Below are 13,320 nucleotides of genomic sequence, written 5' to 3'. Positions count from 1 at the left end.
GTTGCACAACATCAGGAAGTTCTACAAATCCCCCCTCCTCCAACACTCCATCGCTTTCAAACTGACTGGAGATTGCGAGCGGTCGGCCGTCTGTCTCCCTCCCTTCGTTTGTCCGTCGCCGTTCCCAAAGGGCATGTATGGGGACTGGAAGGTCAGACAGGGAGAAGTGTGGTAATTGGAAAAGTGCAGCTGAACACTTACTAAATTATATATCTTGTAGCTGTGGGTCTTTGGATCCTGCAGAAGTGATGTTCTCTGAAAACCTGTGTGCATTGCACTGAAAGCACAAAGTGGGCGGCATGGTTTGCACAGCGGGTGGCGCTGGTGTCTCACAGCTCAAAGGCCGTGCGTTCGGACATGGGTTCAGATCCCACTCAGTTTGTGTGGAGTTTGCATGTCCTCCCACAGTCCGAAGACGTGTGTTTCGGGCGAATTGGTCACTCTAGATTATTTGTAGTGTACGAGTTTGTGCAATTGCCCTGTGATGGACTGGGGTCCTGTCCAGGGTGTTCCCTCTTTCGCACCATGCATTTCTGGGATAGGCTCCAGACCCTGCACTTGACAAGCAGTACTGCAATAGAATAACGAATGCTGAACCTCACTTAGCACTGAGAACAATAAATATAGCTGATCTGTGTATATGGGTGTTATTTTACTTTACTTTGCACGGTTTCACTTTTTTGAGATGTTGCACAATCTTAACTCATACATCATGGTATGAGATGTACATTTTCCACATTAGATCAGCACCCAGTTATTGTAGGACACTTTGCCACATGTTGTGCAGGCAGTGACACTTGAATAGAAAGTTTTGATCCTCTAGCACTGGTTCGTGTTTTAGCAGCATGTCCAGGTACCTCAGTATCTAGTATTAGCTGATGTGACCCTGTCATTCCTCTAAAGTACACATGATCCTGTTTCTTCAAAGTGTTGCCTTCTCATTGTCAGATGTAGACTGTTTAAGCAACTGGGTGTAAAAAGTTGTGAAATTGCTCTTTTTTTTTTTTTTTTTTTTTTTTTTTTTTTTTTGCAGTTTTTTATGTTTTCATTTTATGCCTGAAACTCTCACAATAAAGAAAGTACTTCCTTTTATTTGACAATCAGTTCTGGTCCAAATGTGTTTATTCAGCGTTAAAGATATTAGTGTTAGCTGGAGACGTACATTATTTGTTGCTGAACTGTGCTGTGACATGATAGTGATTCTGATTGCATACAAAATGTAAACTTAAGTATGAGCAGTAAAAAGCCAATGTAATTAACATAGTAAAAATTCATTAGGCTCCCGCCACTCCCTGTAATTCGCCAAGATGACCAACAGGTGGCAGGAGACACAGAATCCAACAGTCGCATTGAAGTTCTGTTCATGTGTAAATACTACATGTGACAAACTGTTTCTTATGCTTTCAGTACATCACACACAGTGCTTTATACACACATTTGCTTTAACAGCAAACCGTATTTTACACCAAATTACTTGATCTGCAGACAGGAAATACACATCCTGTTCTTGACAGGTCACAATCAAGTGTAGCCCTTTGCAGTTCTGTAGGCGCTGCAGCTCCTAACGGGAGACTGCGTGGTCAGCATCCCCACGGTAAAGTGCGTCCTGAGCTTCGTCAGATCCAGCCAGTCTTTGTTTTAATGGTGTGCTCCCTTTGGCATGGCTCAAACAAGTGCTCAGCTGACAGGAAGTCCACGTGACCTCGAACTGCACTGCAACGTGTACTTACTGCTGGGGTGGGGGCCCGCTGCGGACACAGCGGGTGTGTTTACCATGCTGCAGTAAACTGCTCTGATTGGTCGCTAAGGCTATGACATCTGCTGGATCAGTTTAAAAAAAAAAAAAAAAAAAAAAAAAAGGTTGAGCTGAGATGCAAATACATGGCCCTAGTTGTCATATACTGACATAATTAAGCTTTTGACCACACCCCTCTCATACACACAAGGGCTCTGTTAAGAGTCAGTAGAAATGTAGAGCAGGTGCAAACACAGCAGTCAAATATGAGCCACACCTACAAGCCACATTTTATATACGGTTGCACAGCGAGTAGCCCTGCTGTCTGCTGGTGCAAGAGAACATGGGTTTGATCCCTGCTGTCTGTGTGGGTTTACTCCGGGTGCTCCGGTTTCCTCCCACAGTCCAAAGATATGCTGTTCAGGTTCCCCCCATAGTGTGAGAGTGACACAGAGAATGTGTTCCACTGATGCATGGATGAGTGACCCATTTTAAGTAGTGTATCTAGCAGTGTAAGTCACCACAGTGAATAAGGTGTGTGGGCTGAAAAACACTACATAGAGTTCATTGGAAGTCACTTTGGAGAAAAGTGTCTGCTAAGTGAATAAATGTAAATGTACATGCCAGTGTTGTCCTTCATCATACATTTTTCCTCAAAGGGGAAAATGAGCATGGAAAAATGAGTCAGACAAAACATGACATACAATGAGAAAATGAAAGTTTTATTTTACAGCCAGTGAAATTGGTCACCCAAGGCCGATTCCCTGGTGTGCGATTGATCTCTTTGGACATCTTCACATGTGACACAATGACATACAGAAACAGGCCCCTCCTCCCAGGCATTTCACACACTAACAAACCCATGGAATTGTGTTTCTTTTTTAAACAAGCTTTGGAACACTGACATATATAGAAAAAATAGTACCACAGGGGGAATATCATAAAATGACTTTTAAAAAAAAAAAAAACACTTGGATGGAGGTGGCCATGCAGACAAGACACACATGGTAACAGGTAACCGTCCTTCAAGTAAAACCTACAAAAGTAGGTTCTAGCATACAGGTAAAGAGCAGCACAAATCCAGCACTTCCTGCAGTACAAACTAGTAACAGAGGCCCAAGGTTCAGGATGACTGCTCAGATAGGGAGTGATTCTTGGAATAATTAAGCTTGATTGATAGCACCCATGATAAGTTGATTCAAGACATTTACAGAAGCATCTGAACAACAAAGCAGACATTACAGCGTGAAAAGATCAGACAAACTTGAGGGCCACAGTTTTCTACACTGTGTAGAAGTAGGGGCAGCTGATTGTATGTCGCTTTAGCAACAAGTGTCCGCTGACTGAGTAACTGTAAATGTGTCACTTCGAGTTCCAGGGTGCAGAAGTGTTTTCCTGTTCACCAACAAGCTCTTTTCATTTCAGGAAGGAAAACACCTCATTGCCAGATGGCAATGACTTCTCACACAGTTTTGGATACACTGAATTTGTGCACAAACAATTAAGGGTCACCCAAAAAAAGAAAAAAAAAAAAAAAAAAAAAAGGCAGAACAAACAACATACACTGCCTTTAACGAAATATAAAAGGTCCTCAGCAACAGCAATTAAAGTAATTTAAAACCACACCTTCATTTTAAAAGTAATTTAAAAAGGTAATCTTTCAAATGTCAGAACCAGGATGAGTTCCATGAATTAATGAACCCAAGATCTTCAGCATTTATGTTTTAAATAACCATGTGTACAGTACTGCTTTACTTCCCCAAAAAACGGAGTGGTTAATTTCAGATAGAGCGGTAGTCATCGAACACCACCACTGTGTTTCGGACTATGACAACAGGACATGCAGAGGAAATATCACAATAAGTACATAAGCGTGAAATATTACCCTGCACCACTGCAGTCTCGACACCACACTTAAATTCATTCTCATCAAAAACGGACCCAACATTCCCTTTTCAGTCATCACAAAATTCATGGCGACATCATCTTGTGTTGAAAAAGCAACAATGTACCTGAAACTTAAATGGTTGGCAATAAATGTGTAGGGTGCCTTTTCACTGAATAGATTTATTCAAAAGAAAGGAGGGGGGGGAAAAAAAAAAAAAAAAAAAAAAAAGCCTCATACCTGAGGCCCCCGGTAACACTAGTATGCTACCAATATCCCATGTAGAATCATATGTTCGGGGACCTTCATAGGTTTGCCTGCATATGAAAATGCACAAAGGCTGAAATGAGCCCACAGCACAAGATGACCCACTGAAATGCTGTACAGCTCAAATACAGTGGTCCCCACATAAGTGTCTACCCATATAATTTTTTGGTGCTTATTTAAGAAAAAAAAAAAATATATTATATATAACCTATAAATTAGGGAAAAAGCATGAGAAAACTGATGATTAAGACAGGACAGAGAGGAGCTCCCAAAATGAAATACAAAGGAAAATCAACATAAGAGGGGTCAGGTCCAGATTTCAGATCACCTCACTGGCTTCTAATAAATATTGACAATTTAAAAATAAAAATATATTAAAAAAACATTGTGCATCTGTTCTCCAATCAGCAAAGATGCCCTCCTCTTCCTGTATCAGTATCCTATGTGAATTTGGTCAAGAAAAGCAAGGGGTAGTTACTGTCTTTCCAACAGGGAACAGCCCACACTCCCCTCCTACATCATAGACTCCTGCACAGCAGCAGACCGTGTCAACTCGTCCTCCTCCAACTCCAACTCCTTCTTGCTTTTGGCAATTAGGGGCGAGCCCTCCGCCTTGGTGGCGACAACCTCATCCAGCCTGCTCTCACTGGGTTCTACCCCCTTGTCTGAATGGGCTGTGCGGTCCACAAAGTGCTGGAGTAGCCCTGCACCAAAGGCGTCGCCCTCCACATTGATAACTGTGCACGTGCGATCACTGTGTGAAAAAGACATGAGGGGGGGTTAGGATGAACTCAGGATTTTCCTCATACACAGAACACTAAAAACAACCACACCTGTGTGAATGAACCACTGCCATGCTGTCTCAGCCAGTCTTTTTCTTTGTACCTCAGGTAAAACAGCGGTCAACTCCTCCTTTCTCATATAATGTAGCTCATCCCTTATCTAATGCATCCCCCCTGCCAGCAAACACCCAACCACCTGGCATACCCCCCAACCCCACTCCAGACTCACACTAGCCAGTCCACAGCAAGAATGAGGGAGATGTCATTGGTTGGTAGGCCTATAGCTTCCAGGATGATGGCCAAGGTCAGTACGCCTCCTGCAGGGATCCCAGCTGCTCCAACACTGGAAGCTGTGGCTGTCACTCTGAACGATGAGCAGGACAAAGTCAGGATTTAATACTTAGACATCCTGAAAGTACCAGCTCTCTAAGCACACACCGAGTTCAGGTATGATACAGCAACCACTTCAACAAGAGGAATTAAATCCAGTAACCTGAACAGCACTTAAGATCTCCATTCTCTATTTAGTTACATAAGATGTTTTTAAAAATTTGTTTTAAAATTTGTGCGATAAGCTCTGACTTCAGTCACCTGGAACAATTTTTGTTCATGGATTTCATTGATTATTACAGCTATTATTAGAAATGACAGCCTCCTTAGCATAAGAACATTTAGGAAGGCTAAGGACTTGACACTCACAAGATTGTGATGACCTGGATGAAGTTGAGCGAGTAACCGTTCAGCTGGGCGATGAAGACCGCAGCCACGCACTGGAAGAGTGCAGCTCCATCCATGTTGACAGTGGCCCCGATCGGGAGGATGAATCGACTTATGTGCTTTGACACTCCATTCTTCTCCTCCACACACTTCATCATCAGTGGTAGTGTGGCAGAACTAAAGGACGACGAGTCAATTAGATGAGCAGAGACATCTTAGAGGTGGTGGTGGGGGGGGGAATATGCAGTAAACAGCAAGGTCTAAGCAATAGAGCCCTCTAGCAGTACATACCTGGAGGAGGTCCCAAAGGCAGTGGCCAGGGCAGTAACAAGCCCCCACAAGAAAGTGTAGGGGTTTTTGCGTGTGATGGCAAAGTAGATGAGCGGCAAGACAAGCAGGCCGTGCAGCACGTGGCCAATAATGCAGCAGGCAATGTATTTGCCAAGGCTCGCAAACAGCTTGCCCACATCTTCCATCTCCACTATCTTTGCTGCAACCAAGAACATGATACCAAAGGGAGCGTACCTGAGACAGAGAAAAGAGAAAGTAATGGTTAGCAACCATTACAACCCTGACAAAAAAAAACCATTTCAGAAAGTCACTGTAGCACGCCGAGGCTGCCCGGGGAGGGGGCGGAGACGGGGTTAAAGCAGCCACAGCTGGGGCTGATTTCATCCCCTATTTCTTCCCCGGTGCCCAGCAGTAGAGAGAATGGACCGAGGAGGAGAACCAGACCGAGACGACCGCAGACCAGATCCCTGACACGAAGCCCACGTCCTGATCGACCCGACTCTCCCAGCCAGCACGAAACCTTCCCCTACCTGTTCCCTGCTCCCCCTTTCCCCATCTCCGTCCTTCTCCGCTGTCTAGGCAAATAAAAGCCCACAGCTACAGGCGACTGCATTTCCTGTCTCCTGCCTCGTCTCTTACAGTCACATACTCAACACAGGTTAATGTATAAACTTACATCACTGTTATGGACCCTTTGGTCAATAGACTGGTTATTCATATTATGAGCACCTGAGTTAAGAACTTTCAAAGATACAGGAATTTCTGGTTTTATTTCAATAGCGTTTCCTTATACATCTGTCATGGAATGAGTGTGACCTGTGTGTTTACCATCCAAGCCTATAAATGTCAGTAAAATGCACCCAGTATAACACAGAATATTGGTGGTGTACCACCTTAATTCAGCTCATCAGTGTTTACATCTCGTGTCTAATGTTCCTGAATGTTGGTGATGAGCGAGACGATGAATGCAGAGCTTGTTTATTGAATCAACGATCTCTACTGAATAGGAGTTTGTGGTGACAATGTATTTTTATTTTGTATAATTTTACTTACAATATGGTTCAAAGTTAAATTTTTAAAGTTGCAACTATTTCTATACATGAAATGTAGAGTTTTCTTTAAATGTGTGCATAAGTGCCATAAAAAGTAAAACTACTCTGATATTCCAATGTGTGCAGCTGTGTAGATTCTCACCACATGATCCAGGACACCAGAACCATGGTAGCCTCGTTGAAAGAGTTGAAGAACTTTATGAGGATCTCGCCCTCTTCGCCCAGCTTGCGCAGCGCCACACCAAACACGATGGCAAACACCACCAGTCCCAGGATGTTCATGCCATCCACATCCATGCCAAAAGGCACCTACCCAGAGTCAAACACAGAAGGGCCTCATTGCATTGTCCCTGACATAAACAATAAAAATTTTATAATCACCCAACTAATGATAATCTGACCAAATGATTGGATTAGATAATTAAACTGGTGCTGAACAAATACTCCAAAATTTGTTTGAATATTTGGATCAGAAATTAGCTGATATGGACCAAATTTGTCATCATACACTAATTTATGACCTTTCAATTTTCAAGCCACAGCACATGGAAACACAGGAAAGCAGCAAGGAAAGCTTCCACACATATTTGAAAATGTGCACAAACGCAAAGTGATGACAGATACACATACTAAAGAAAATGTAGTCACCCAAGTTTTTTGACAAACTTGCCATAAGCCCAGAGCCTATTCACACCCTTCACATTACTAACCTTTTCCACGGTGTAGTTCAAGGTGATGCCAAATTTGTCTGTGATGTTCTTCTCAGTTTTTACAATTTTGTAGCTGGTAGCATACTGCAGAAGGAAAAATTACATATTACTTTTTTACATCAACTGACACTCCTACTCCAGTTTTGCTCTGGATATTAAGCAATAAACTTGTAGGTCTTACATAAAACATATGCTTATTAATAAAAACAAATCTAAAATTGCCACAGCTGAAATACCCAGCTCACTTTGCTTGATTTAAATTTTTGACATATTAACTTACTTAGATATGTATGACAAAGGTATTTACTAAATACTTGCAAACCTAAACATCAAGCTCTAGTTATGCACCACATTAATTTTCTGATTTACTTCCAATCAACCACAAGCTACTGTATCCTCACATAAAACTTTCATTTAGCTTTTTCCATTATTACTCCCAATGCATGTTATTCCCCGTCTTCCCATTTAACAAGAAAAAATTATAGGTGTTGAGCAAGGAAAGCCTGTAGATGTGTTGATCTTTAGGCGACTCACCGATTGAAATGCTGCCGCCACCAGGTTGGAGGGGAAAATGTTCCTGAAAGACAAAAAAATAAAACAGGATAAAAACACAGCCCAGAGTGCAAGATGTTTAGCAATACACAAATATCAGAGCACATTCATTGCATTAACATATTTTCCTATTAACACAGAAACCACCGATGGGTCGAGTGAAAGCTGATTTCATAAATGACAACTACCCTCATTCTATTTGAACTCAAAATGCCACAAGCTGTACTTGTGTGTACCTGTAGAGGACATCAGTTCCTACAGTGTTTAATGTAGGAGGAGAATATCAATCTCCATTCTTGTCACATCATATCCTCAGGATGGAGGAGCTAATAGTCCCATTATCGCAGCGCTTGGCTGTCTTTTGGGGCCGTCACGGGCAAGCCTGGGCCACTCTGGTCTCTCACCTCATTTCCACATGTCCTGAAAACCAGAATAGATGCTGGCACAATATATCATCCTCCTAAACTGCAGGATGTATGGTAAATTATCAAACACCAAGACCAATTTATGGGTCACAATAAATGCATTTATAGCTTTAAAATGCAAAGCATTGAAGCGTAAATTAACACGTCCGTATTGATCAGGTGTAAAGTCCAAGCTAAGCCTCCATGAGTAGCTGTCTGTAGAGCAGACAGCAGGTGGTTATACACTGGGCACACATGGCCAAGTCTGCAGGCAGCCAGACAGGAGCTGGTACTACACTTACCAAGATAGTGTACAATCTTATTAATACATGCCAGGTAGGCTTCACATGAAACCCACAAGGGGGAACTACATGCATACCCATCTATGATCATGCATTCTTGCAGGTGTAGATGCCCCTCCTTCCTTTGTCACCACCTCTAACCAGGACGCCGTGTTGCATCAGCCAGAGTGAAATCCGTCCTGAGCTTGCTGTATATACAGCTCCTATCAGCTGGAGCAAACTCTGCCCGGCCCCTTATCTGGGTGCTGTCAAGTTTAGTTTGTTCAAAGCAACAAATGTTGACAGCCCAGTCGTCCCCACGGTATCCGTGTCAGCCAGGGTGGTTTCTGGCAGCCGTTTGGCGAGACTGGTAAAGAAACCCATACGTACTAGAAATGACTCAGATGGGAGCAACAAAGAGTAGCAGTAGCCCAGACCCTGCATGACAGTAGAGTCCTCAATAACTAAGCCTACCGAGTCTGGGTTGGAGGCAGTTTGGAAGCTAAACGCACACAGCCTTGCAACTTACCTATTCAGATCCCAGAATGGACCCTGGTGTTGTACCCCTTGAACAACATTCTCAACTTGCATGATTCCTCTACACATATTCAGCTGTTTAAATGTGTTACATTTTTTTTCCTAGATAAAATGTCAGCTATACAAAAAATTATGAAAAAAATGATTTCAGAAATACCATTCTGCTGCTGCAAACTGGTTATTGGTCACTGTCATTTGGGTAATTTTTTTTGTACATATTTGGGAATGTTGCTAGACTACATTGCATGCACAAAACGCAAAAAAAAAAAAAATTACACACTTTTCTATTGCATAGGTTGGGGCTCAAAAGGGGAAACGCCTTATCTAACCGGAAGGTGGAAGAGAACGAGTCACGCTACCAATACAGAAAGAGGACATCAGGCAAAATAATGTGAAAGCACCACTGTATTACACTGAGTTTTCAGGCAAGGTTCTTTCACTGCACAAACGAAAGGTGGGCAAGGGAGCGCTCTGCCAGCCAGAACGACACGAACCCCTCAAGCGATCGTCGCCTTCTTTAGCACTCAATCTCTGCGAGGACTTGGAATCAAACAGTACCCATTGTCTCTACACGAAGCTATAAATAAAACACCAAACCAGTAGAGCGCACCGGTTAGAAAGAAGAAGGCTAATGCTAAAACACTACAATCTCTTCCACATGACGCATCTGAAAATCTTCCAATCCAATAAATAACCTAATTTAACCTAAACTGTTCACTGGCACTAAAGGGAAGGCAAATGCAAAATGAGGAGCAGCAACCAACAGGTTTACTTACTAGAGTAAACAATTACAGTATAAAACTATTATATCTCTAGTCTAGCCCCATTTTAGCAACATGAAAGAAGTGACTGTATATTGTGTACCATGAACCGAAAAAGGGAATAAAGTAGGCTGAGGTTCAAAGTGCCTTTTTGGTGTTTGCTAAGGGGAATCTCTGGTGTCAACCCAGCGCATCAGGGAAAGGTTGGCTTCACTCTGTCATTGATAAAAGAATTGCACTGCAATTAGGTGTGGTGCCCCATGGGCTATATGGTCAACATTGCTGTGCTATGGCTACAATGTCGGCAAACACCAGTACTGTGGCATTGCTGAAAAAGAAAGAGCAGAATGCCGAGTCCGCGACTGCATTGCTGCCACGGCCGTGCATCAACCCTTCTGTATAATAGCAGTAGGGCATGACACTAAGGGACGATGTGGTACACGCATGTGTGAAACCTGTGCGTAATACAAGTCCCTTGACCCTGAACAAGTCAGTGGGAGAGAAGGTCAAGTGAACACAGTTCATTCATACATTGGCCAACCTAAAGTCCCCATCTGTTCTGTTATTAAAATCTAAATTAAAGTCCACTAGTTAACCTGGAAGCACTGAAAAACGTTATGCTAATAACGTTTAACTAACGTTAACGTTAACGGTTAACTAACATGATGCAACACTGAAAAGAACGCATCATTGTTCATTTTTAGAGGTCCACTTCCTTTTAAAGTAAGTTGTTTGCTACTTAACAGCAACAACGCAGCCCTAACCAAATGAAACAACATTGATAACTCTGACCTTTCCAGACATAAGAATGATCTTAAAAACGTAAGAAGCAGCACGCGGCCAAGTGTCGAAGTGTGAAGTGTTACACGTGAATTTAACGTGGAAGACACAGCTGGCATCTGATCTGCTGTTCAAGTTTCACAGGAATAGTGACTTGTCTCACAGCGATTGAGAAGCACCATTTTTATTGTGAAGCAGCTTTTGCCAGGTGACTTTCTGCCCTAGTCAACACAATAACCATCCCTATCAATGTCATGTGCACAGAGCACCAAAGTGGCAGGAAAAAGGCTGCCAAACGCACCGCAGCATGAAAAAAATATCAATCATTAATGTCTCACGAGAGAGTGAAAGACTTAGAAAAGACGAGTTTGAGCATATTTAAACCTTTTTCCATATGTTGTGCAGGAGGTCGCAGGCAGCTCCTCTCAGGACAACTTATTAGTCCACTAATCCATCATAAAATAATAGTCAGCACTGTGTCCTGAATTACTTACAGACCACTGACAAAAATCTGGTCATTCTTACTTCATAGAAGAAACTACGAATGCGTTTTTTAAAAAAAAATTTAACGACCTAATTGTTTTAAATACGCTATGTATGGAAAAGAGACGTCTGACGTCACGATGACTACAGTCTCTGTGGTAACTTAAACAACTAAAATTGGGGGGGAGAACTACAGAACTCGGGCGAATTTATCTGTATCTCCGGGAAAATGTAACAAACAATGAATGACACAGTACTGCCTCGCGAGACGCCGTTTCTGGAGTCGTGCGATTCAAGACTCGGCGCCGCAGGGCACGAGGACAGGATTAAACCGCCAATCCGGCCCTGCACGCGGAGTTCCATCTGACGCAACTGTGCGCGCGCTTACATGAGGCGCTCGACTGCAGCGGCACGCGTCGGACTGGTGATGCGTGTCACCGGAACGAAGATGGCCGCGTTCCACGTTTAACACACAGCACATGAAAATACTATCGCCTATTTACAGCTGTACGTTCTCTCTTCCCGCTGGCAAAGAAGTTTTACGTAAATGCTAAAAGTTATGACTTCGCGCTGTGTGGCAACGTTAACCAACAACGATTCAGAGACTCAGGTTACACTAGTTACTAGTTCTCACTCTCCGTCTATTATCTCGCGCTCCACACCCGTGACCCCGAAACATCGTAAATTTTTTAAACACACAAACACTAGGAAAATCTCCCGAACACAGATGAATAAAAACGAGTGCAGTCCTGTACCGAGTACTTCGAAACAGTTTTAAAAGTTTCCTATATATTTCCCTGAATAATACAAACGTTAATGGACAAACCACTGTAATTGTAGCAGAACGGAATCAGAGAAGACCATGCCATGCGATGCGCCACGCAAAACAGTGCCATGCATGCGCTCATTCTTGTCCGCGTACAGCGCGCCTAACGGTACGTGTACTTTGCGCACCAAAAGCGACTGTTGTGTGACGCATCCTCACTCACCGTATGAGGTCCAGGAAGGAATCCACCACCTCCTTGGACTGAGGCACCCCACCCTCCATCCCCGAAAGCCCGGCCGTGGACACGGTGACCGAGCCCGGCTGGATGATGAAGGCCATGACCACCCCAATGGCCGAGGCCAGCAGAGTGGTCACCAGGAAGAAGAGCATGGCCCAGCCGCCCAGCTTGCCCAGCGCCCGGGGGTCGAGACTGGCGGCCCCGGACACCAAGCTGCACACCACCAGCGGGATGATGATCATCTTGAGGAGGCGGATTAGGATCTCCCCAGGGAAACCGAAGTAGATGACCTGAGTCCTGCTAAGTCCGGCGCTGCGCACGCCGAGCCCGATCAGGACGCCCACGATCACGCCGGCCACGGTGAGGATCACCAGCAGGTTGGCCTTGGCGATCCTCTTCAGCCTGTCCGCTAAGGACTCCGCGCTCTTGGCGCCGTGTTTCGTCTCGCCGTTACCCAGGGCATCACCGTTCGCCGCTGCCTTCCCTCCTTCTTCCAAACTCATCTTTACTTTACGACTTTCTTAACTCTCAGTCTCCGAGACAAACCAACTTGTGTCTTTCTTTCTACTCTTCGCGTCTACCGTCAAGCTCGAGCGCAGCGCCACGCAGTCTATGGTCCAGGTTCGTGCGCGCGAGGGTCAGAGAGATCCTAGGCGCAACCTCCGCGTGCGTAATGTTCCGACCGTATGAGGCACACACGCGGGCTCCGGCGGAAAGAAAAACCCGGGCAACTCCCGTGATGTCATCAAGGGCGGAGCAAGTTGTGTTATAATGTGTAAAGCTCTCTCTGCCTCTGGTTTTCTTGTAGAGTTTTATACTGCTTGAGTATCGTGAACTGTCACTAAAATTATAATATTTCACCAATGAGAACCCCGTTGGGACACCTGGTTTATGAAACATACACTGAAATTATGGGGTTTTTTTTGCGTTTTTGTGTAGAATTCAACACCTATTCATGATGCCCAAGGAAGTCAACACACAGCATAATAAACTGCGGCAATGAATGTAAACTAGAACGTATAACAATTTTTTCGGGTTTTCCACTAAAAACTATAAATAATATGCCTTGTCTAACAACT

General features: G+C 43.8%; 1 protein-coding gene across 1 annotated transcript; it reads right to left on the bottom strand.

Moving 5' to 3' along the window:
• Positions 1-2,436: 2,436 nt before the first annotated feature.
• slc1a5 (solute carrier family 1 member 5) lies at positions 2,437-12,916 on the bottom strand. Its single transcript, XM_018748859.2, has 8 exons — positions 12,227-12,916; positions 7,974-8,016; positions 7,440-7,523; positions 6,872-7,038; positions 5,678-5,911; positions 5,369-5,563; positions 4,899-5,033; positions 2,437-4,641 (listed from the first exon to the last, which is right to left on the bottom strand). Exons 1-8 carry the CDS (start codon positions 12,742-12,744, stop codon positions 4,401-4,403), a joined length of 1,617 nt encoding a protein of 538 aa, XP_018604375.2. The 5' UTR covers positions 12,745-12,916; the 3' UTR covers positions 2,437-4,400.
• Positions 12,917-13,320: the final 404 nt, after the last annotated feature.

Source organism: Scleropages formosus, chromosome 10, assembly GCF_900964775.1.
Source record: "Scleropages formosus chromosome 10, fSclFor1.1, whole genome shotgun sequence".
In the NCBI taxonomy this organism is placed as follows: Eukaryota; Metazoa; Chordata; class Actinopteri; order Osteoglossiformes; family Osteoglossidae; genus Scleropages; species Scleropages formosus.
This window is presented reverse-complemented; position numbering and strand designations above follow the sequence as displayed.

What these genes read in the sequence shown, in the direction of transcription:
- slc1a5 (XM_018748859.2), bottom strand. Translation starts at nt 12,744, where the DNA reads ATGAGTTTGGAAGAAGGAGGGAAGGCAGCGGCGAACGGTGATGCCCTG. An exon ending in TGAACTACACCGTGGAAAAG is followed by an intron (nt 7,039 to 7,439) that starts GTTAGTAATGTG and finishes GACTCTGGGTAG; the next exon opens with GTGCCTTTTGGCATGGATGT. An exon ending in CTGGTGTCCTGGATCATGTG is followed by an intron (nt 5,912 to 6,871) that starts GTGAGAATCTAC and finishes TCTCTGTCTCAG; the next exon opens with GTACGCTCCCTTTGGTATCA.